General features: G+C 35.1%; 1 protein-coding gene across 12 annotated transcripts in view; it reads right to left on the reverse strand.

Moving 5' to 3' along the window:
- Positions 1-25,592, reverse strand: part of Sei (potassium voltage-gated channel seizure) — a 414,656-nt gene that overhangs the window by 184,168 nt on the left and 204,896 nt on the right. For 10 of the 12 annotated variants that reach the window (XM_076772055.1, XM_076772059.1, XM_076772049.1 and 7 more), the window contains 3 exons: positions 17,662-17,848; positions 5,368-5,536; positions 3,543-3,611 (listed from right to left, as the gene is read on the reverse strand). In XM_076772055.1, coding sequence (XP_076628170.1) covers positions 3,543-3,611; positions 5,368-5,536; positions 17,662-17,848 — 425 coding nt within the window. The remainder of the gene's footprint in view (positions 1-3,542; positions 3,612-5,367; positions 5,537-17,661; positions 17,849-25,592) is intronic. The other 2 variants (XM_076772048.1, XM_076772051.1) reach the window with 2 other exon arrangements.

Consider the following 25,592-nt stretch of genomic DNA (forward strand, 5'->3'; position numbering starts at 1 on the left):
GTTCAATAGAAATAATAATTGTACCCAAATAATGATTCATGAAGTCAAATAATTTGCATACTTGGTATTTTTAACCCTAAAAAGAATAAATCACAAGCTCTTACGTAAAAAACCAAAGGGAGGGCAGGGTTCGTCGAGCTCACTCGCGTTTACCACATTTTCGGTTTGAAAATAATTTTTAATATTAGTAGTTTAAGAGCAAATGATAAATTCATGCGTTAAGAAACAAATAATAATTTTTCTAGTAAAATTAACTATATTGAAACCTACAATACTTATAGGAAAACCTTTCCAATTTAAAAAAAGTTATGTTGTTCCTGGATTGTTATCTTGTTGTAGCAATTGTATTCTGTTGCTTGTTTTAAATTATTCAGTCGTTTCGTTAAACATCAATTCTAATTACACAAGAGACAATTTTGTTGAAAATATATTTTACAAAATGAATGGCATATCTTTAAGAATTTCTGACTGGTAAGCTCGATAAGCCCCACCGTTGCCTTTCTAGGATTAATTTTCTAGTAATTAATCAAAAAAGTAATTGTTCCTACACATCGTTTGAGAACGACTTTGTCGTTAGATTGGTCCCATCACTAACAGAAAGAATTTTAAGAGGTCGGTACCTTTAACCCTGCCACTCTCATCTAGACTCGAACGACTTCGTAAATCTTTGAACGAATGGCATAATCTATACGTGGAGCCACGATCATTCCCGGAGGAATTACAATGGGCGTAAGAAGTATTCGTACAGCAAAATAATTATACAATATATGTTCGTTTTAGAAAGAATCGTATAACTAACAGTTTTGTAGATATTCTTCGAGGTTCTTCGACAAATTGCCACGTAAACAATACTAAAATATTAGAGAGAATTAAATTCTACGCGAGAAAGTTAAATAAATTGGTTTTTATCTTGGTCGAAGAATAATTGAAAACGACAAACATAAAAATGTCTAGTTTGTTATTTCAAACCTACTTTCCCATACTTTTTATTTGCATTTTTTAAATATTTTGATTAATGTATTTAGGAAAATTGTGTTCGTTAATTTGAATTTACGTTCCAAACCAGGAACGAATAATTTTTATGAATGGTCTTCTCCTTTACATTTAATCTATCGATTCGATGCAATGAAAAGCTTTTAATGGATTATTATTTCCCAGTAAATCCATTAAGAGTAATCTTCGCTTTATTTTGTATTTTCATAAAAAGTTATTAATAAAACTAATTAAAGTAAGTACTCCACTTCGTCATTGATCCAGTAATCGACACTTTCTATTTTAATACTTTATTAATATGATTATTAGCAGCTCGATAAAAGCATTATGCTTTTTATTATTAGTGAATTATATATATTGAATTTCTTGATATCGATGATACTGTAACCGTTATAAATTGACAAATATACTTAAAATATTCCATTATAATTAAAAGTGACGAATATCTAAGAATAAGTCGATATTTGGGACTGTTGCTTGCCGTAAAATATTAGGGTGGGGAAAAAGAAATCCATTATTTTTCACCTAGATGGTTGTAGTGATACATATTTCGTAAAGTATTGGTCAAACAAATTGAGATTTGTGCTCGTTGGAAAAGTGACATTCCGCACTAAAAAAAATTCTTTTACAGTTTTTTGGTTGGTCGATTCAGCTGTGAGTTATAGGATGTAAAAGAGGGAAATTAATCCTTTTAGTGCCAGGCATTTTGCGGAGTACATGCAAAGAATGCCACGGGCCGATTTGGATAAGGAATAAAATTCCGATTTCCTGGAGGAAAATTTTGCTATGTATTCTTGTGAAACTTAAAGAATATGGAATATAATGTTGTGCAGCAAAATTTTTAGTTATAAAATATGTCAATTTCGTTCCAAAACCATCATCGAGATACAAAAATATAATTTTACTACAAAAATTAAGGTGATTTTAATTTTTTATTGAATAAAAAGATTTTTATAATAAGAGAAATCAGCACCATTTACGAAAGAGATTTTGCGTTTCACTATTGATAGAATGAGAAAGAAATGGTTTTGCCACATAGCCGTGCATAGCAGTGGCACGGCCCGATAGATCGGCCCACTGGCACTAAAAGGGTTAACAAAGAGAAAAGTCGGTATATTTTACAATTTTTCTTTGATAAAGGCGAGAATTCAAGCTAGGCAGCTGAAATTGTGAATAGTGTTTATGACCTCGATACTGTCGCAGCCAATTATGCGCAATTTTTTGTTTTGTCGATTCCGTTTTGGTATTTTCGATGTTAAAGATGCACTTTGCACGAGTAGGCTTGTCGTCCAAAATGTCGATCAAATCATGGAAATGATCGGAGAAGACCGACATGTTAGCAGTCGTATCATCGCCGAGAAGCTAAAACTCGACTATAAAATAGTTTCAAATCATTTGCATAAAGCTAGATTCAAAAAGAAGCTCGATGTTTGGATGCCACACGAATTGACAGAAAAAACACGATGGATCGAATTTCTATGTGCGATGACTTGGTCAAACGGAATGAAATCGACCCATTTCTTAAACGGATGGTGACTGAAGATGAGAAATAGATCACACACGACAATATTGTGTGAAAATGATTGTGGTGAAAGCATGGTGAAGCGGCTCAAACGATGGTCAATGGGACTGGAAAGGTATCATTTACTATGAGCTGCTTCCACATGACCAAACACTAAATTCAGACCTCTGCTGTCAACAATTGGACCGTTTGAAGCTAGCGATCGACCAGAAGCGGCCAAAATTGGCCAACAAGAGAGGTGTTGTGCTCCATCAGGACAACACCAAGCTGCACCCGTCTATAGTGACTTGTCAAAAACTCCGGCAGCTTGGTTGGGAAGTTTTGATGCATCCACCTTATAGTCCGGACCTGGCACCAAGCGATTATCATCTTTTGTTGTAGTTGCAAAACTTCCTTAGTGATGAGAAATTGGTATCAAGAGAAGATTGTGAAAATCGCTTGGTCGAGTTTTTCGTCAATAGGTACCAAGACTTCTATGAGAGCGGCATTACGAAGTTACCTTTGAAATGCCAATAGACTATAAAACAAAATGGTACCTATTTAACCCAAGTCGGACAATCCAAATCATGTTAAAGTCTTGAAATAAACGTGAAAATAATGGATTTCTTTTTCCCCAACCTAATATAATTTCTAGTTAGTCGCTGTACGAATACGCTTTACTGTAAGTTAAAGTCGAGATGCTTGTTTTATAATGAAACGGGAGTACAAAATGGCTGATCAAGCGATGCTACGGTGCTCGTCTCGTAAACAATACGGCGTAAAGGTACGCGAAAGATGAGAGAATAGAATAATGTAAACAGGTAAAGAGTAAGTAAGTATATATAGGTGGGTGGTGGTGACAATATAAAAAAACAGGCCTATGAAAGCTCAATTGGACAACGGTACGTTATCTCTGGTAAGCTCATGACCAAAAAAAGTAAGCCGCAAGCGCTTGGTAAGTTGTAAAAGGGGTGCAAACTCGCCGGCGCTCGGTCGGTTATAAGAAAAACCAAAGGGGGAGCAGGGTGGCTGCTCCATTCTGTTTTACCTTCGGTGAGATTATCGACTGTCGCTGGCCGTCGTTCGAGGGTGACGTGTTCGCTCCCTCGGCCCGCTACTAAAATACGTTTCTGTGGTTTGACTTGTGAATTTACACTTTATACCGGTGGGTACGGGCCTGATTTAACAAGGAACACGGAAATGCACGCGGGTACGTCATGGAGAAAAGGGGGATGATCGACGGGAACGGAAACACGACGTTTCCTCAACGCTGCTGAGACTCCGGGGGTAGTTAAAAGAGGGGTTGCGCTCGGTAAACAGGCGCCAACTCGCGCCAATTTTCCGAGACTTGGATTCAGCGCGCGGTACTTTCGATTTTCAAGCTTTTCTCGTTGACAGATAGCAACGCTCCATTTGTTACGGTATTCTCTAGGGGCAACTGAATAGATATACGTCGAAGCTTTCGAAAATGCGAAAGAGTGTACGAATGCAGGATGAGTCGATTATCTCGTATTAATATCTGCATAGATCTGTGCTTCTTAAACTTTTCACGTTCCTCACCACTTCTCTTGAAACGCAATTATTATGGATTTTTAGTTCTTTAAAATTTACAGATAATATTTTATGATATCCTAGGAAATAAAATTGTACTTTATATTTGTCAACATTGTCCGGGATCGTAAAGAATTGAATACAAACTCCTGAAGGAAACTCTGAACTAGATAACTTAAACGAGATACGAAAAATTTTCAGCATTAGAGTGAGAACTCTTCACATAATTTTATAATGCTATTTTATTTAAGAAACAACTGTTAGTCTCTATACTTGATGAAAATACGGAGTAAATGTGTTATTTTTCGTTGCAAGTTCTACCATATTCTGGTCATCTAATTGGGATCACATACAAGAATTTCACTTTTCTAACTACAATACTGTCTCATAAATGTCAAATTATTCATATCTATTACTATTGATAAAGTGATAATTCACGTGGATAACGAACAAGCCACTGTTTAAAGGATTATTTTTATTTCGATGACATTAAAATTGAGAGTGGATCCACAATTGAGACCGTTAAAAATGTGTATAAATTATTAGCTTTAGTTATTCGTTACTTCGCTCTCTAGAAGGCTGATAAATGTTTGAAAGTTTCGAGTGGTCCTAATTGAATGACCAGGGGTAAGCAACTTAGTGATATCTCGTTTAGCTTCTTCTCGCGTAAGGGGAAACCTGGATCGCTCGATTATCGAAAGATCAAAAGAAAGAGGAAGTTTGCACGAAACAAGTGTGTTTCTGTGACAGTTTATGGATTGTGAAATGTCAGAAAACCGGTTGGAACAAAGGCCATCCATCATCGGTAGCTCCGTCACACGAAAGCTTCCACCGGCAACCATTGGACACGCGCGGCCACTATCTGTCAACATTCGCGACACGAAACATCGCATGCGGCAGCATTATCCTCTGCGTCGTTAATTGCAATTTCGTTGAAACACGCGTACATCCACGTTCGACGGCGTTGCACGAGCAAACACGGGGGAGGGGGGGGTCACCGGAAGTCGAATCTCTGCGAAAGCAACGACCCGAGACTCTGTCGCTCGACGGTTGGTCGGAGTTTTGTCGCACACGATCGAACTCGACCCAGGGACGAGCGTGAAAAGCTGTCGTCCTGTCTGGTCGCAGAACGAAACGGTGACACACGGAGCAAAATGCAACACCTAGGTGTAATCGAACGGCCATGAAAAAAAGTAAAAGAAACTCGCCGTTCCACAGAAAATAAGCTCGAGCTAATACGTAAATAGGCAACCCACGAAATACCGATAACACGAAAACAGAACGTAACAACGAGCAGACAGGGGCTTGGACGACATACTTACAAACGCTGCAGGTGAGGCTGCGACACGGCGTCCTCGCTGCTTCCGGTTTCACGGCCCTCCTCGAGATCGCGTCCAAGCTGGCGGCGTGCGAGACGCTCCGCGACCGGCCCTCCGCGCCCCCAGCCGACGAGAAGTTCCCGCCCTCCCAAATCCCGGACTTCTGGGACACCTGAAACGTGAACAAAGAACCGTGTCCCGTGTACCGACAACCTACCCTTGACTCGGACTTCCGTTTCACGTGACAACCGGCTGGGAAATATCGTTGGCATCGCCGTACGCTCCCACCACGCACGATCGATGCCCAGATACCGTGTTTTCGACCGACTGCACGCGATCAGGCTCGATTTACACAGGGTGTCGGGGAGGGACCGCTTTCGGGGTTGAGGGCACGGTTTAAGGCTAAGGCTCCCCCGTACCACAAGATATTACGGTCTCGAAAATGCCGAGTATTGTCCTATAAATAGTCGCGTGCACGCGTATCCGACATTTCTCCGGTCCCGAACGTTCCTCAAATTCGGGCACAGTCATACACTGGGCTTACCTTCTCTCGATTTACGTCGTTTCGCACTTGTCTTGTACGATAAACTTTATCACCCTAGTCGCTTTTACTAAAGAACGAAAATTCCTACAGAGTGCTGGCCACCTCTGGCAAGATTCTAGAGGCCAAAGTAAGACGAAAATCAAGAATACCTATTTGTTGATGGAGGCTTCGTTAAAAAGTTTCATTAACGTTTGACGATTTCAGGGGTATGTGTATTCGCCAAAAATGGTTGCATTTGGCCCCAGAACCTAGAAATAATTTTTTCAGAACGATTTGAAATTTTTCTTTTTCGTCGTAAAATTTGTCCACCTTCATGAATATTTTTCTCGAAAGTGCGTAGCATTTCGGGGGTATGTGTATTCGCCAAAAATGGTTGCATTTGACCCTAGAACCTAGAAATAATTTTTTTAGAACGATACGATATTTTTTTTGTTTGCCTTTAGGCACCTACCGCCTGTCGATTTTTCTTAAAAATTCGTTTTTAAATTTTAATAAATTTGTTTGATGCTGTACGGAAATTTTGTCTAATACTTTTATGTAGGAATCCATAAGCTCTACTTCCTCCCAAAATTTCACTGAAATATATTCACTATTGTAGGAGGTATGGTCGTTTGAAAATTGGACCATTTTCCGGGGATTTTTCTCAATTTACGGGGTCAAGGAACAACTTTTCAAATATTCTTGGAATATCTCCATATTCTACAGTACTATACGCGTTGTTTGCCTTTTGAAACATTCAAATCGTCCAATCCGTTCAGGAGTTATGACATTTTAAAGATTCGCATGAAATTTCAGGGAAGTATTTCTAGCCTCACATTACATTTTCGATAAGGAACTTTTTTCTCGAAAGTGCGTAGGATTTCGGGACTATGTGTAATGACCAAAAATGATTGTAATTGACTCCCATAACCGAAAATGATTTTTTTAGAAAGATTTGAAATTTTTTAATTTTCTCGAAAAATTTCAGCATCTACTACTTACTTACCCCCTGTCCATTTTTCTTCAAAATGCGTTTTTGATTTTTAGCAATTTTGTTCGACGCCCTATAGAAAAGTTGTCTAATACTTTTATGTGGGTACACTATGTAGGGCATTTGTCTTTTTTATAGGTGGCGTTCTGGAGATTTGAAGGTCAACTTTATTTTTTTAAAGTGAATACTATACTTTTTGTACCAAACTGTGGAAGAATATCTAATTTTGAGTAAAAAAGTATTGACCTATATTAGCGCTGTACCTAATAGCTAACGAGTACTATTTTATTTCGAGGGTATGTGTATTCGCCAAAAATGGTTGCATTTGGCCCCAGAACCTAGAAATAATTTTTTCAGAACGATTTGAAATTTTCCTTTTTCGTCGTAAAATTTGTCCACCTTCATGAATATTTTTCTCGAAAGTGCGTAGCATTTCGGGGGTATGTGTATTCACCAAAAATAGTTGCATTTGACCCTAGAACCTAGAAATAATTTTTTTAGAATGATACGATATTTTTTTTGTTCACCTTTAGGCATCTACCGCCTGTCGATTTTTCTTAAATATTCGTTTTTCAATTTTAATAAATTTGTTTGATGCTGTACGGAAATTTTGTCTAATACTTTTATGTAGGTATCCATAAGCTCTACTTCCTCCCAAAATTTCACTGAAATATATTCACTATTGTAGGAGGTATGGTCGTTTGAAAATTGGACCATTTTCCGGGGATTTTTCTCAATTTACGGGGTCAAGGAACAACTTTTCAAATATTCTTGGAATTTCTACATATTCTCTACTAAAATACGCGTTGTTTGCCTTTTGAAACATTAAAATCGTCCAATCCATTCAGGAGTTATGACATTTTAAAGATTCGCATGAAATTTCGGGGACTACTTACTTACCCCCTGTCCATTTTTCTTAAAAATGCGTTTTCGATTTTTAGTAATTTTGTTTGACGCCCTATAGAAAAGTTGTCTAATACTTTTATGTAGGTATCCATAAGCTCTACTTCCTCCCAAAATTTCACTGAAATATATTCACTATTGTAGGAGGTATGGTCGTTTGAAAATTGGACCATTTTCCGGGGATTTTTCTCAATTTACGGGGTCAAGGAACAACTTTTCAAATATTCTTGGAATATCTACATATTCTACAGTACTATACGCGTTGTTTGCCTTTTGAAACATTAAAATCGTCCAATCCGTTCAGGAGTTATGACATTTTAAAGATTCGCATGAAATTTTAGGGAAGTATTTCTAGCTCACAGTACATTTTCGATAAGGAATTTTTTTCTCGAAAGTGCGTAGGATTTCGGGGCTATGTGTAATGACCAAAACTGATTGTAATTGACTCCCATAACCGAAAATGATTTTTTTAGAAAGATTTGAAATTTTTTAATTTTCTCGAAAAATTTCAACACCTACTACTTACTTACCCCCTGTCGATTTTTTTTAAAAATGCGTTTTTGATTTTTAGTAATTTTGTTTGACGCCCTATAGAAAAGTTGTCTAATACTTTTATGTAGGTATCCATAAGCTCTACTTCCACCCAAAATTTCATTGAAATATATTCACTATTGTAGGAGTTATGACTGTTTAAAAATTGGACCATTTTCTGGGGATTTTTCTCAATTTACGGGGTCAAGGAACAACTTTTCAAATATTCTTGGAATATCTACATATTCTACAGTACTATACGCGTTGTTTGCCTTTTGAAACATTAAAATCGTCCAATCCGTTCAGGAGTTATGGCATTTTAAAGATTCGCATGAAATTTCAGGGAAGTATTTCTAGCTCACAGTACATTTTCGATAAGGAATTTTTTTCTCGAAAGTGCGTAGGATTTCGGGGATATGTGTAATGACCAAAAATGATTGTAATCGATCCCTGCAACTAAAAACAATTTTTTTTAGAACGATTTGAACACGTGAAATTTCTGAAGAATCATTCATTCATGATCAGACATTATATTTTCGGTAACGAATTTTTTTCTCGAAACTGGGGAGGATTTCGGGGGTATATCTATTCACGAAAAATGATTGTAAATAACCCTCGCAACCAAAAATAATTTTTTTAGAACGATTTGAAAAACTTTTGGCAATTATTTACTGTAGTGATTCCTCGCCAATTTCGATGTCCTTGAAGTATGTTGTCAAGGTCATTGTTACGATGATTTTCCCTTTATGCATGTTACCGCCGCTGGCCCTTCGTTTTTGAGATATTCGCAAAAATAGTTTTATGTCTGAATTTGCCTCGGGTTGAGTTCGAGATAAAATATTAAACTTTATTCTTTATTATTATTATTATCGTTGTCCATGTTATTATTGTTGTTATGGTTATTGCTATTATTGTTGTTATTCTTACTGTTGCCAATATTATTATTGTTATTGTTATTATTAACAGAAATTGGAGAAACGTCTGCCATTGTATCAAAAACTGCAGATAATTCTTGTATTAAAATCCTGACGACCAACGATAAATAATGTATACTGTGTCAAGCTATTATCGGATAATATCAATAAAGAAAATTGAAATAGAAGATGAATGCGTGGCCTTGTGGTGGCCGGTGTAAGAAAATCTAACCTGAACCTAATCCATTATATTAATTACTAGGTTTACGGTACGCGTAAATTTGACGCATTCAGATTCTAAACTTAACGTTATAGAACTCATAAATATTATTTGTTAGCAATTTATGTTGAATTAAATTGATGTAATGATATGGATGTATACTCTAATTAAAAGAAAAAACTGCATTTTAATGCAACAATAATAAAAATATGCGCAACGAGTGTCCGTAAACCTAGTGTTAATTACTAGGTAGAATAAGTTAGGTCTGGGTCAAACTGGTCTACTCAAACGGGTTTTCAAATCCGTTATACGCATCCATTACAACAATAAACAATCGGCGATTCAACGCTTACACACACGATGCCACAGTCACGTACCTATAGACAGAATTCATTGTAGTAGCAGCAATCTTTTTGATGAAAAATCTCGGAAACTAAGGTCGAGCGGCGGTTATATGTATAGAGAAAGAATCTTCGTAACAGTGACCTTGACAACACACTTCAAGGTTATCGAAACTGGCGAGGAATCGCTAAAGTAAATAATTACGAAACCTTTTTTTCGCCGAAAAATTTCAGCACATACCCAAATTTTTTCCTCGAAAGTAGGTAGGATTTCACCAAAAATGAGTATAATTGATCTCCGCTACCAAACATAATTTTTTCAGAATGATTTGAAATTTTTTAATTTAATTCTTTAATAACCAATTTCTTGATTGAGAATTCGTTAAAAAGTTATTAACGTTTAAATTTCCGCCTGACGTGTCGACAGCCATACAGTTTTGTGAGTTCTACAAGTGGACCTTTAAACGTTAATAACTCTTTAATGAATCCTCAATCAACAAATTGATATCCTTGATTTTCGTCTTATTTTTGCCTCTAGATTCTCATTAAAATTTTTCTCAAGGGTGGCAAAAATGCTTCCGTCCATAAGTCTCCGGACACTTGACGACCGTCGAATAAAAACGAATTAATACTCTATCAATGTAAATTAAAATATGAGAAAACATTTATTCATCCATTATATTATGGCAACTTGCTGTATGAAGGAAGTGAGTAAGCCAGATAGCAGGAGGAAAGAAAAATAAAGGGCCTGCTAGTGCATTCATCACTAAGACAAACCCTAGCAGACATTCAATGGTCACTCGAGAAACAATGTTCACTCGAGGTGAGTCATTTAACTGTTTCACCTTAATTTTTTTTGCAAACCACATGTTGTACAAAACACGTGTCGAACGAAAGTTGTTTGGTATAAAGAGGTGCATACACGGTAACAATGAATTTTTTGCTATTTTCCTTTTTCATTAAATTTTTCTGCATACAAACGTTTTGCTTTGACAGAGTTTCACTCAGAGGCACCATAAGCGAGACCCACATCCCGCTTTTTAATATTACTAAATTTCTTTATGACGGAGATATTCATCACGTTCGCGTCTGCTGATGATTTATCACTGTGGAATTGACTCATGCAGCAATAACATTAGAAGATTCTACATGTTTGTAAACATTGAGTTTCACCATCCTTTATTTCTGACTCTATGCATCTTAATAATTGTTTTATTCTATATTCAATAGACTTTCGAATTGCATGATTAAATGTTGCACATTATATTTAAAAAAGGTGACCTTCATATTTTGATAAAAAAGGAAAATAGCAAAAAATTCATTGTTGCCGTGTATGTGCCCCTCTTTATACCAAACAACTTTCGTTTGAAACATTTTTTTATACAACGTGCAGTTCATAAGAAAAATTAAGGTAAAAGAGTTAAATGACTCACCCTGTATACAGGGTGTGCGGCCATACCTGGGAAAAATTTTAATTAGGGATTCTAGAGGCCAAAATAAGACGAAAATCAAGAATACCAATTTGTTGATGGAGGATTCGTGAAAAAGTTATTAACAATTAAATTAAAAAATTTCAAATCGTTCTGGAAAAATTATTTTCAGTTGCGGGGGTCAATTATAATCATTTTTGATGAATAGATATACCCCCGAAATCCTACCCAGTTATGAGAAAAAAATTCGAGAAGGTGTGAAATTTTTCATCAAAATTAAAAAATTTCAAATCGTTCTAAAAAAATTATTTTTGATTGCAGTGATCGATTATAATCATTTTTGATCAATAGATATACCCCCGAAATCCTACCCAGTTTGGAGAAAAAAATTCGAGAAGGTGTGAAATTTTCCATCAATATTAAAAAATTCCAAATCGTTCCAAAAAAATTATTTTTGATTGCAGTGATCGATTATAATCATTTTTGATCAATAGATAAACCCCCGAAATCCTAACTATTTTCGAGAAAAAAATTCCTTACCGAAAACAATTTTTGGCCAGAAATGTCTGCCCGAATTTTCATGCGAATCTTTAAAACGTCATAACTTCTGAACGGATTGGACGATTTTAATGTTCAAAAAGCCAAACGACGCGTATTTTGCTAGAGAATATGTAGGAATCGCAAAAATAATCGAAAAGTTGTTGCTTGACCCCGTAATGTTAGAAAGACACCATAAAAGTGGTCCAATTTTCAAATAGCTATAACTCATACAATAGTGAATATGTTTCATTGAAATTTTGGAGGGTAGTAGAGTTCATGAATACCTACAAAAAAGTATTAAACAATTTTTCTGTACAACGCCAATCAAAATTATTAAAAATAAAAAACGAATTTTTAAGAAAAGTGACAGGGGGTAGCTGCCTGAATTTTTCGGCGAAATTGAAAAGTTTCAAATCGCTCTAAAAAATTATTTTTATCTGTGGGGGTCAATTTCAATCATTTTTGGTGAACAGACATACCCCCGAAATTCTACTCAGTTTCGAGAAAAAAATTCCTTACCGAAGATGTAATTTCTGGCCAGAAATGTTTGCCCGAATTTTCATGCGAATCTTTAAACCGTCATAACTTCTGAACGGATTGGACGATTTTAATGTTCAAAAAGCCAAACGACGCGTATTTTGCTAGAGAATATGTAGGAATTGTAAAAATATTCGAAAAGTTGTTGCTTGACCCCGTAATGTTAGAAAAACCCCATAAAAATGGTCCAATTTTCAAACAGCCATAACTCCTACAATTGTGAGTATATTTCAATGAAACTTTTTTCTGAAGTAGAGCTCAGGGGTTCCTACAAAAAAGTATTAGATAACTTTTCTGTAGGGCGTCAAACAAAATTATTAAAAATAAAAAACGAATTTTTAAGAAAAATCGACAGGGGGTAGGTGCCTAAATTTTTCGTCGAAATTGAAAAGTTTCAAATCTTTATGAAAAAATTATTTTCGGCTGCGGGGGTCAATTATAATCATTTTTGGTGAATAGACACAGCCCCGAAATCCTACCCACTTTCGAGAAAAAAATCTTGATTTTCGTCATATTTTGGCCTCTAAAACCTCCTATAGAAATAGGATGATCGGTCGAGTACTTGTGAGAGAGATAAGTTGCGCCTGGCCCTCTGCTGGCAAGTGTGGAAAGTGTCGCCACAGCATTATAAAGAGAACGCAACTCATATCGTATGTCATGGATTATTACCAAAATGTTAGCGAACAATCCAAATTTTCGTTGTATGAGTGTATCAGCCTCATTGATAACGATCCTTCAAATTAATGGTACGATTCTATCAACAATTATTTTTAAGTATCATTAATACCATTCAAACCTTTCTGTAATATATTTAAAATCTTAAAAATTTGCTTCCTTGAACAATTCTACTTATTCCATTCATTTTAATTTCATTCAGCGTTATAATATTTATAGTAAAATAGTAACTTAAAATGTGAGATAGCGAGATAATGAGGTCGCTTTGGAAAATTGTGTATGTATCTTAATTTACATTTTCCAAGACGAACGAGCAAAATGTCCGGTGATTTATGGACGGTAGTGTTTACCTCGACTTACGTGAGCTATTCTGAAACTAATTAGTATAAGTTCAGAGTATAACTGTACCCGAAAGTGGGGTCGGACAGTAACTATGCATATGGAAAGTATGTAAAAACATAAATATGACGTTTATGATTTTTTAATGGAATTTTCGTCTTACTTTTCGAAATTTATTCTGTAATCCAGATTATTCTGTAGGGGAAAATTTGTTCCGGGAACAAAAATAAACGACAAGCCAACTGGCTCTTTCAGGGAAAAGAAAATTGTAAAAAAAAGTGACTTGGTCGTAAAACTAGTGCGCACACGCCCGTTACAAAGTTATATCAGCTGCCAGTAGTTATTGAAAATTTCCACTCTTGCGTAATTTTCGACGCTAAATTGAACGGTGAAAAATGCGGGGGATGTTAAATTTTGTCAAACAGCAAAAATACTTGGCTGTGTTAAATCCAATAACAGCCAGTAAAGCAATAAAAGTGGAACGAGACGCCAACGTCAATTTTGTACTTCGATCGAACGCAAAATGTTAACCTTGCATCGATCGAAATGTTATGCTTTGTTGCATGCGCGTATTGCAGGATGTAGCGAATCACTACGTAGTCTTATAATGTTTTTAGTACGAGTACAAGATAATATAGTGTGCTCTTCTATAATTTCCAAAATATAAAAAAGTTGCATAATTCGAAGGGGTACACTATGTAGGACATTTGTCTTTTTTATAGGTGGCGTTTTGGAGATTTGAAGGTCAACTTTATTTTTTTAAAGTGAATACTATACTTTCTGTACCAAACTGTGGAAGAATATCTAATTTTGAGTAAAAAAGTATTGACCTATATTAGCGCTGTACCTAATAGCTAACGAGTACTTTTATTTTATTTCTTGAAAATTTTCTTCGCGTAATATCAAATTGGAGACTCAACCATATTACAGATTTCTGCAGAACAGTGAAAATTGTCAAGAAATAAAGTGAAATTACTCGTTAGTTATTAGCTTTAGGGCTAATAGAGATCAACACGTTTTTACTCAGAATTTGATGTTCTTCCTAATTTTTCTATAAAAAGTATAGTGTTTGACCTTGAAATCCTCGAAACGCCTTCATCTATAGAAAAGATAAATGCACTGCATAATGTATCCCTTCGAACTGTGGGAAGGGTATAGCCGAATAAGGGGGTCAAATGTGCCCCCAAACCGAATTGAACGAATGATAGGTCATTCGATAGCTTATCCATAAAAAACCAAGTGTGCAAATTTTTAACTTGAAATGTGGACCGTGGGGGTAGTAATGGGGTGAAAACGAAAATCATGTTTTTGAACAATTTCTCTTAACCTATTGAGTAAAAAAATGTAAAAAAATTCAGAGACACTTCGGGTACTGGGACACATATTTTGGGAGATTTTCAGATTTTTTGATCGAAGAACCAGGTAGTAAAAAATAAAAAACCGCAAAAAATGCCGAAAAATGCCAATTACGTATCGAAGGAGGCCCGGAACTACTTTTATACTTTTACAGTAAACACGTATTGCTATTACTATTATTCTCAATTTTTTTCAGATTTTTCATTTTGGTGCGCCGCAGTGAAAAAAAATAAAAACCGATTTTTTCCTCATTTTCTGCGTATTAGAGTAACTTACACGTTGAATTTTTATGCATTCTTCAATATACGAGTGTTTTGTACACTGTTTAATGTTTCTACACTAAGCAGAATTACATAACAATTGAAAGAAATAAAATAAACCAACCGTTGAGCGCAACGTATCCTAAAAAATCAACGATATTTTCAACGGCGTCGTTGGCGCAACGTTAGAGTGTTCGACTGTGGAACCGCTGGAAGTTTTTTTACCGTAGGTCCGAGTCTCTCTTTGGGACTTAGAATTTTTTTTTATTCGTTATTTTTTTTTTCAAATTCTAACTATATAACAATGGTTTATATTTATTTATAAATATTCTAAAGGCATTTTACAAATATTTTAACCTGAAATATGTATAAATATAATTTTGGAGCGATTTTTGCGTAGGATGATTTTCTTATCTCCACATCATTTAAAAATAACTTCAAAAAAATTAAGGATACATATTGTTAAACTATTGCAATATTTAATATACTGTTAAAATCAAAAGTGATTTGAGAATTCGGTTTATGACACAGTTTTCTGGTACATTGTAGTTATTAGGAATCGTTTTTTTCGTAAGATTATTTTTCGTTATTAGTCACTTTTTAGCAAGTTACTCTGTAGCAAACATTCATATTTATCAAAGAAAGAGAAAAAAAAGGAAAGATCTGCCTGATCGAAGGGGGAAAAGAAGTTATAGTAAGCCAATATACAATCTTTTGCTCTGATCCACTCACAATAGTCAAAGGTAAGAGATTTGAAAACTAACATTTCACATTAATTTCAGTTTAAGAGATGTTAAACAATAATCGTGGTTGACAAAAAAAATAAGGACGCAAAGACGCTCCAAAATTATATTTATACATATTTCAGGTTAAAATATTTGTAAAATGCCTTTAGAATATTTATAAATAAATATAAACCATTGTTATATAGTTAGAATTTGAAAAAAAAAAATTCTAAGTCCCAAAGAGAGACAGACTCGAACCTACGGTAAAAAAACTTCCAGCGGTTCCACAGTCGAACACTCTAACGTTGCGCCACCGATGCCGTTGAAAATATCGTTGATTTTTTAGGATACGTTACGCTCAACGGTTGGTTTATTTTATTTCTTTCAATTGTTATGTAATTCTGCTTAGTGTAGAAACATTAAACAGTGTACAAAACACTCGTATATTGAAGAATGCATAAAAATTCAACGTGTAAGTTACTCTAATACGCAGAAAATGAGGAAAAAATCGGTTTTTATTTTTTTTCACTGCGGCGCACCAAAATGAAAAATCTGAAAAAAATTGAGAATAATAGTAATAGTAATACGTGTTTACTGTAAAAGTATAAAAGTAGTTCCGGGCCTCCTTCGATACGTAATTGGCATTTTTCGGCATTTTTTGCGGTTTTTTATTTTTTACTACCTGGTTCTTCGATCAAAAAATCTGAAAATCTCCCAAAATATGTGTCCCAGTACCCGAAGTGTCTCTGAATTTTTTTACATTTTTTTACTCAATAGGTTAAGAGAAATTGTTCAAAAACATGATTTTCGTTTTCACCCCATTACTACCCCCACGGTCGAGATTTCAAGTTAAAAATTTGCACACTTGGTTTTTTTTGGATAAGCTATCGAATGACCCATCATTCGTTCAATTCGGTTTGGGCGCACATTTGACCCCCCTTATTCGGCTATACCCTTTGGGGGTTCAATTGAGCACAATGCGATTTTCTCTTACAATTAGTAATAGTTATACGAGGGTTCGTTACAGACATAAAAGATAGTAGTAATAGCAAGTCGGGAGGACTGTAGATGGCGCAGTAAATGCCGCTTTATTTCTAACACACAATGCAACTTTTTTGTAGAAAATTTTTTTGAGTAACGCATACTTTGGAAGTTATAGAGATGCACAAGTTGCATAGAGCACTCTGTATAACGATGGACGAAAAGAAGGAAAATGCTTGGGATAATGGAGGTGGAAACGGTATCCTTAGTGTGACGTTGACACTGGCGGAGGCACATGGGAATCTTTAAAATTCGACGATTCTCGCGGGAATGGACAATTCCGGATATCTGCCGCTGATTCTATTAGCTCGGCTCGATAACGCAACCGACGTCCATTACGTTCGACCATCGGGGATGCTTGTGAAATTGAAACGGATGGAAGCAGTAAGCGCGAGGGGTGGTTTCATCCCCGATACTCTAAACGGCTATACGTGCGCTCCAATTGTATAACTTAGCTGCGCGCTATTAGATCGAGCTTTTTACGATACCATAACCTTGCATTTTACCAGAATCTCTACACCGAAAGTTATCCTTGCACACGCTGGACCGAAATATTGATAATTTTACGCAACATGAAACAATTTTCTTTTCGAATACAGGGGATTGTATTCAATTTTGACAACGTTTCAGTCCACGACAGCTTAAATAATAAATCTCCATTATTGCAATAACTTTTGCAACAAATACACAAAAGGAAAAGATAATAAAATTAATACGATAACGTTGCTTTCAGTCGATAAAAATATTCCGATAGTCCAGTACGTAGAAAGAATTATAATAATAAATTTAACTTGAAATAAAGTAATAAAACTTAAAGCGAAGACCATAAAGAATGTAAAAATTCTCACGATAAAAATATTTCACAATCGGTAACAGGTTCGATTGAATTCGATTCGATGTTTTTTAAAAGTGTTTCGTAACATTCTTTTTTCTTATAGCCATTTAGTTTCAAGTCTGTTCTTGTTACTTACGTCGCTCACCCCCTCGGGACTGGCAATCGGCGCTGTGGTGCTGGGCTGTGCAACGTTTGCGGTTACTGCAAACGCTGCACCACCATTGTTGCTCCCAGCTGGCGGGGGTGGAAGAGCGGGCGGGGGTGTGCCAGTCCTTCCAGGACCCCAAGATTCCATCATTGTGGGCGAACCACATGTTAGTGGGCTGGAAAATATAGAAATCGATTCCATTAGATGCAAGCAGACGTCCGTGGTCGACCGGGTACCAAGAATAAACGATATTTCAAATGCAGTAGAATCTTTTTTACTCGAACCATCGTTACTCTAATGCTTTGCCATCTCAAGAATCTCCTATTCGAACGTTCGATTGCTTAAACAGAACACGTTCTTGTAAAATATCGGTCCTCCTATTGAAACACTTTTCTACAACTGGAGAAACATATTTATGTAAATAAAATTGTAACTTTGTAGTTGTACAATTTTTAGGCCACCTTGACTTAGACAAATAGTTTATAGAGTATCTAAACCGAATTTCACAGTTTTAGTAATTTTTTATTCTACGTCTGTCTGTTTGTTCGTTTTGGGATAACTCAAAATGTATTGAATCGATTTTAATTAAGGGGGAAACCTCATGTAAAATGAAATTTTTGAGCATTTTTTTTTTTTTGCTTAAATTGATAGGAAATTTCCTCAGGAATACGATAAAAAATTTGGAAACTGATCAGAGATTTCCTTGTACCTTATTTTAAAAATAAAGTAAATAGTTGTATTGGGCGCAGCGCCTCGGGTAATCGAATGCTCGTCGAACACTTGGTCTTATGGTTGTATAAGCGATCACCGCAGTCGGGCGACGGATGTTTAGGTTTTAGAGATATGAGGTGTCGATTTCGGAAAGAGAAGCGAGCGTTCTGCTGGCGGTCGAATAAAGACTTTTACGAAAGAAGCAGCTCGGAACGCTCAGAACGCTTAGAAACAGACATTGAAGAAATATAGAAGTAACTCCAAGAGACCGTGTAATCAACAGTGAAAATGAGTCGATAAGTGCAAAATCATCTGTGTTCAACAAATGGAAAACTGCAGCACGACGACTGTTCTCCTGGTACCGATTCGTGGTGTAAGTGGTGCGTTGCATAGGCCTTGGGACAAGAATTTCACCATCCACCTCCATTACACGAAGATATGCAAAAACATATTCGTCCAATTTACAAAGATTTCTCACGAGATGATTTGTTGGAGAGATGTTTAGGTGGCCATACACAAAATGCTAACGAGAGCTTTAACGCCATCATTTGGCGTTTAGCTCCTAAGCATTTCAATTGTCGCATAAAAATTATTGAAATAACTGCTTTTTTGGCTGCCGGCATATTCAACGAAGGATTTTCGTTCGTCCTTCAAATAATGCAAGAGCTCGGTATAGTAATTGGACAGCAGAGTAAAACATTCATTGATCGTGAAAATAAACGCCGTATTAAATAGCAGTAGCGCCGCAGTCTTCATTGCACAAAAGAGGCTCACGCTTCTCTAAAAGAAGAAAAAATGGCTAAATCACAACTTTTCGAAGAAGAGGAAGATCTGTTCCATGGCCCTGGAATCGTAGATTAGTAAAAAACCACGGTAAATTGAAATGAATTACGAATTTTTCACGATTTTTCTATTACTCAAACTTTAAACGCGTTTTTCTCGAAACGCAAAATTTCGCACGCCGTGCAACAAAGCTCAAAAACTAATCACTCGATCTTTATGAAACTTGGCACAAATATTCTATAAATAATTGGCCTCAGCATGACGAGCTCCGATTTTTTATTTTTGTATTTAAAACACTGATATTAACAATTGTTCCTAAAAAAAAAATCCTTCTTTTCTTCAAAACTTCGCCATTTTTGCAATTTTGCAAATTTTAACAAAAGAAAAACGTCATGCTGAGCGTTCTTCCATAAACTAAAGAATCCATCTTAATTTTTTGGTTTCGGATCATTTTTGAAACCTGCACGCTGCACGGCGCATTTACAAAATGCCATTTTCAAGCCGCCATTGTACCGTCCTTATTAACAATTACGGCTTAAAAAAAATACTCATGTTACATTATAATATTAATAAATGATACCTAAAATTTTAAATCAATCTGTGCATTACATTTTTCACAAAAAATTCTTGAAAAACAGGCCATTTACATGAGATTCCCCCCTTAACCTACTATTATTCGGTTCTGCCCATATCAGGTTGAGGTATTTATCATCGATAACTTGCAAAGGAATTTATATTGGACAGACTAGGGATATTCCTATTCAGAAAAATTAAGAAACATGTAACAATACTATTAATCCAAAATTCGTTACGACGACGAATACAATAGGTATACATTATTTAAAAAAGAAACACACATTTGATTTCGATAATTGTACACTTTTAGACGAAAGAAATGTGGCATCGCCTCCCATGCTCGCCACCAGAGGGATCGCGCTCTCACAAGTGCTCGACCGACCCTTCCCTTGCTATACAGGGTGTTCAGCCACCCCTGGGAAAAATTTTAATGGGGGATTCTAGAGGCCAAAATAAGACGAAAATCAAGAATACCAATTTGTTGAAGGAGGCTTCCACAAAAACTTATTAATAATTAAATTAAAAAATTTCAAATCGTTCTGGAAAAAATATTTTCGGTTGCGGGGGTCAATTACAATCATTTTTGGTCAATACACATACCCTCGAAATCCTACCCACTTTCGAGAAAAAAATTCAGGAATGTGGACAAATTTTTCGATAAATTTAAAAAATTTCAAATCGTTCTGAAAAAATTATTTTCGGTTGTGGGGGTCAGTTACAATCATTTTTGGTCATTAGACATACCCCCGAAATTCTACCCAATTTCTAGAAAAAAATTCGAGAAGGTGTGAAATTTTTCGACGGAAAAAAAAGAATTTGAAATCGTTCTGAAAAAATTATTTTCAGTTGCGAGAGTCAATTACAATAATTTTTGGTGAATAGACATACCCCCGAAATCTTGCGCATTTTCGAGAAAAAAATTCAGTACGGGCGAAACTTTAAACGTTAATAACTTTTTAACGAAGCCTCCATCAAGAAATTAGTATTCTTGATTTTCGTCTTACTTTGGTCTCTAAAATGCCCCATTAAAATTTTTCCCAAATGTGACCGAACACCCTATATATGAGAAAATGAGTTGACATTATATTAAAAGATAAATAAATAAATATAACATAATTATAAGAAATTTGTATAATATATTTAAATATGAATAAAGTGTACATTAAAAAGTTAAAAATTTCGTATCCAATAATTTCTATAAAAATACATTCCTATATTCACGTAGTTGTAATTAGTTAAAATCACTGAAAGAGTTTTCAACACGGATTATGGAGATTCTATTGTACTATGTATCGAAAAAAAACATGAATATATTTGTCGAAATAGTACGATTTCGAATAAAAATTGATTTAGTACCGTTTAAATCGTTGATTTTTGAATAACAATATAGTTCAGATATTCGTTGAAGTTTTGAAGTTTATCGTAGAAAAATGTATTCTTGTTCGCATATCAGGCGATTCGAGATTTGAAAAAAAAGGGAAAAAACAAGGTAGCAGAGATTAAGACAGAAATTTATGAAAAATCGATACAACGATGCAGCGATATCCACACAGCTCGTATCTCAAAAGTATCAGATTTATGACAAAAATATTGTACTGTCATCGCAATACATTCTCAGTGTTCAATGCTTGTCGAGATAAGAATGGAAAATGTAATTTATGAATCTCCGAAATTATGAATCCTTTCTATAGAATGAATCAACTAACTTGGCCGCCTCAAATTACTTATAAACTCTTTATCGTATGAAGAAATATTAAAAATTAAATGCATACAGTATCAAGGACGGCGTGCAGTTAATAATTCGTTTTTATTATTTTGCATTTTTACATTTTATCAAGCAATGTGAAAAATGAGTAAAAAAATTATAATTAATTACGAAAATATTTTTCAGTAAAGGTGATTAAAAAACGGAGTGTTTATTAACATGGTTACTATGAGTGGAGCATTTATACGTAAATTAATATTAATTTCACCATAAATCTAAACATGGTGAATCGATGGAATTCAGTAATAATAAGAAATGAGAAATAATCCCAATGTGTACGCAAAAGAATATTTGAACTGACAGCGACAATTCCGTATAATTTCAGCATGAAACGCAAACGACAGAAAGTAATAAATGCCTACTACACCTTGGTACAGTAATTCATAAAGGATCCAAGGTCGGCCACCCCTGTAACTCTCAATTCATCGACCGCCCCAGGATCATTAATTTATTATTTAAATTGCACGATCAAATTAAAAAAAACTCAAGGCGACCTTGGTGTCTCAGAAAACAAATAATATAAGAAAAAAGTCCGCTAAAGGGGGTATTCTAGTGTGAACCTTTGAAAAAATCGATTTCCTTTTTTTACATTTTCCGAACATCTAAAATTATCGAAGTTATTAGGCTGTTTAAAGGGCATGATGGTTAACATTATTGTTATAGGGATACAAAATTTTAAAAACGTTTTTCTCGAAACTATGTTTACCAGAACGGTGTTCATGATATCTCAAAATTTATTTAACCAAATGGCTTAAAATTTTAGATGTATATTCAGTACATGTATGGCCATAGTTCGTACCAGAATGAACCCAAAATTTTTATTTTTTATCTTTCTCTAAGCTCTAGAAATTTAAAAAAAAATAATAAAACTTCAAAATGTTTACATCATTTTAATTATCAACTTTTGCAGTTTGTTCTAGTACCCGCTGCAGTCAACTTTCATGTTGTTTCATTTCAAACGAACAAAATGGCTGGAATCATGGACGCCGCAAGACGACGTTTTGTAAAAGCAACTATGTTTGAGAGTGTGCACTGTCACCAATTTTAACTATCTTTCATCCAAAAAAAATGTTTAAATGACACTAAAATATGTATAAATGGACCTTGTAAAATTTAATTGCAAAAGGTGTTATAGTTTAGTTACAAAAAATTCTCTAAGAAAGTTTAAAGAAACGCACTTCATATTGGAATACCCCTTAAATATCGTACATTTGCTTCTTTTAGAGTTAAATAAATATTATATATTAATACAAATCATGTAAATCATGTCAATTAGAATAATAACAGACAATCAATCATCATTAACACTTTGGTTACTAATGAAATTACTTCACTTGATGCAATTAAGCGGCACGGATTATAAATTCGTTTCCTAACAGTTTCTATTGTCTTCTATAATTTTAAGTGATCGAGTAAAGTGATTCGCCCTGTATAGGGTGTTCGGAGAAATTTTAATGCGAGATTCTAGAGACCAAAGTAAGATGGAAATCAAAAATATCAATTTCTTGCGGCTTCGTTAAAAATTTATTAACAAGTTAAATTACAAAATTTCAAATCGTACTGGAAAAATTATTTTCGGTTCCGGGGGTTAATTACAATTATTTTTTATGAATAGACATACCTTCGAAATTCTATTCAGTTTCGAGAAAAAAATTCGAGTAAGTACTGAGATTTTTAGACAAAATTAAAAAATTTCAAATCATACTAAAAAAATTATATTTAGTTACAGGGGTTAGTTACAAGCATTTTTGGTGAATACACATATCACTGAAATCTTACTCACTTTCGAGAAAAAAATTCGAGTAGGTACTGAAATTTTTAGACGAAATTAAAAAATTTCAAATCATACTAAAAAAATTATATTTAGTTACAGGGGTTAGTTACAAGCATTTTTGGTGAATACACATATTACTGAAATCTTACTCACTTTCGAGAAAAAAATTCGAGTAGGTACTGAAATTTTTAGACGAAATTAAAAAATTTCAAATCATACTAAAAAAATTATATTTAGTTACAGGGGTTAGTTACAAGTATTTTTGGTGAATACACATATCACTGAAATCTTACTCACTTTCGAGAAAAAAATTCGAGTAGGTACTGAAATTTTTAGACGAAATTAAAAAATTTCAAATCATACTAAAAAAATTATATTTAGTTACAGGGGTTAATTACAAGCATTTTTGGTGAATAGACATACCCCCGAAATGTTAACCATTTTCGAGAAAAAAATTCCTTTACCGAAAATCTAATGTGAGGCCAGAAATGTTTTCAGATAATTTTTAATTAATTCTGAAAAAATTATTTTCGGTTCCGGGGGTTAATTACAATTATTTTTGGTGAATAGATATACCTTCGAAATCCTATTCAGTTTCGAGAAAAAAATTCGAGTGAGTGCTAAAAGTTTTGGATGAAAAAAAAAAAATTTCAAATCGTACTGGAAAAATTATTTTCGGTTTCGGGGGTTAATTACAATTATTTTTGGTGAATAGACATACCTTCGAAATCCTATTCAGTTTCGAGAAAAAAATTCGAGTAAGTACTGAGATTTTTAGACGAAATTAAAAAATTTCAAATCATACTAACAAAATTATATTTAGTTACAGGGGTTAGTTACAAGCATTTTTGGTGAATACATCACTGAAATCTTACTCACTTTCGAGAAAAAAATTCGAGTAGGTACTGAAATTTTTAGACGAAATTAAAAAATTTCAAATCATACTAAAAAAATTATATTTAGTTACAGGGGTTAATTACAAGCATTTTTGGTGAATAGACATACCCCCGAAATGTTAACCATTTTCGAGAAAAAAATTCCTTAACCGAAAATCTAATGTGAGGCCAGAAATGTTTTCAGAAAATTTTTAATTAATTCTGAAAAAATTATTTTCGGTTCCGGGGGTTAATTACAATTATTTTTGATGAATAGACATACCCCCGAAATCCTATTCAGTTTCGAGAAAAAAATTCGAGTAAGTGCTAAAAGTTTTGGGTGAAAAAAAAAAATTTCAAATCGTACTGGAAAAATTATTTTCGGTTCCGGGGGTTAATTACAATCATTTTTGGTGAATAGACATATCCCCGAAATCCTGCGCATTTCCGAGAAAAAAATTCAAAACTGGCGGAACTTTAAACGTTAATAACTTCTTAACAAAGCCTTCATGAAGAAATTGGTATTCTTGATTTTCGTCTTATTTTGGCCTCTAGAATCTTGCATTAAAATTTTTCCCAGAAACAGTGGCCGAACACCCTGTATAGGGAGATATCATCAACATCATCGCAGGAATTCGTGGCACGTAGTTCTCGGTGGACGATTCTTCCTTGAAAAAAATCAATATTGATATCTCCCTCCGCTGCACTGAAACATTCAACGACGTTGCTCGCTACAGCCTCGAAATCCCGCTTTTATCGCGGTGTGGCCGTTGCTTTATTCAATAACATTGACCGTAACACGCCGCTGCAACCGAACGCTCGACGATGACGCCTCCGTTCCATCAAGGAAATGCGTCTGGACGGGCGAATCGTCTCGTCGATAATCGAAGTCGATGGCACAGCGCAACGACGCGTGACTTTAATCCCGAAAATGCTCGGGAAAAGTGTTCCGCGATAAATCGTGGAAACCCTAAGATTATGGCAATGGTCGATACGGAACAGAGGTCAGACTTGGCGAGTGAAGTGTGTCAGTGTTAGGTCAGACTTGCCAATCGATACAGAAGCTGACGGGCCGCAACGCGATACAGAGAAACGGTCTGTGCGTGTGAACCGTAATGTAAACGGGGTTGGACTTTGTTTTGTTAACCTCCAACCGATGCACTTGTGCACCCTCCGACCATCCTACCCCACCCCTCCTTCGAAGCGAACGAACGACCGGCCTGGTGTTTTATAGACGAGTTTCCGCGAGGAGTTTGCGAACCTCAAAGCGAAATGGACATTTCTGGGGAGCAAGTGAGAAATGGTCGCGAGGAGGCGGTTGTTTATTCCGGAATTTCCAAGTTCCTGTTTTCCGCGGAAATTTCTCGACGATTTTCAAATATACGACAACCCCTTTCACGGAGATTTCAATACCTCTGTCAACCGCCGGAAATTC

The sequence above is a fragment of the Colletes latitarsis genome, chromosome 8 (assembly GCF_051014445.1).
Source record: "Colletes latitarsis isolate SP2378_abdomen chromosome 8, iyColLati1, whole genome shotgun sequence".
Classification (NCBI taxonomy): Eukaryota; Metazoa; Arthropoda; class Insecta; order Hymenoptera; family Colletidae; genus Colletes; species Colletes latitarsis.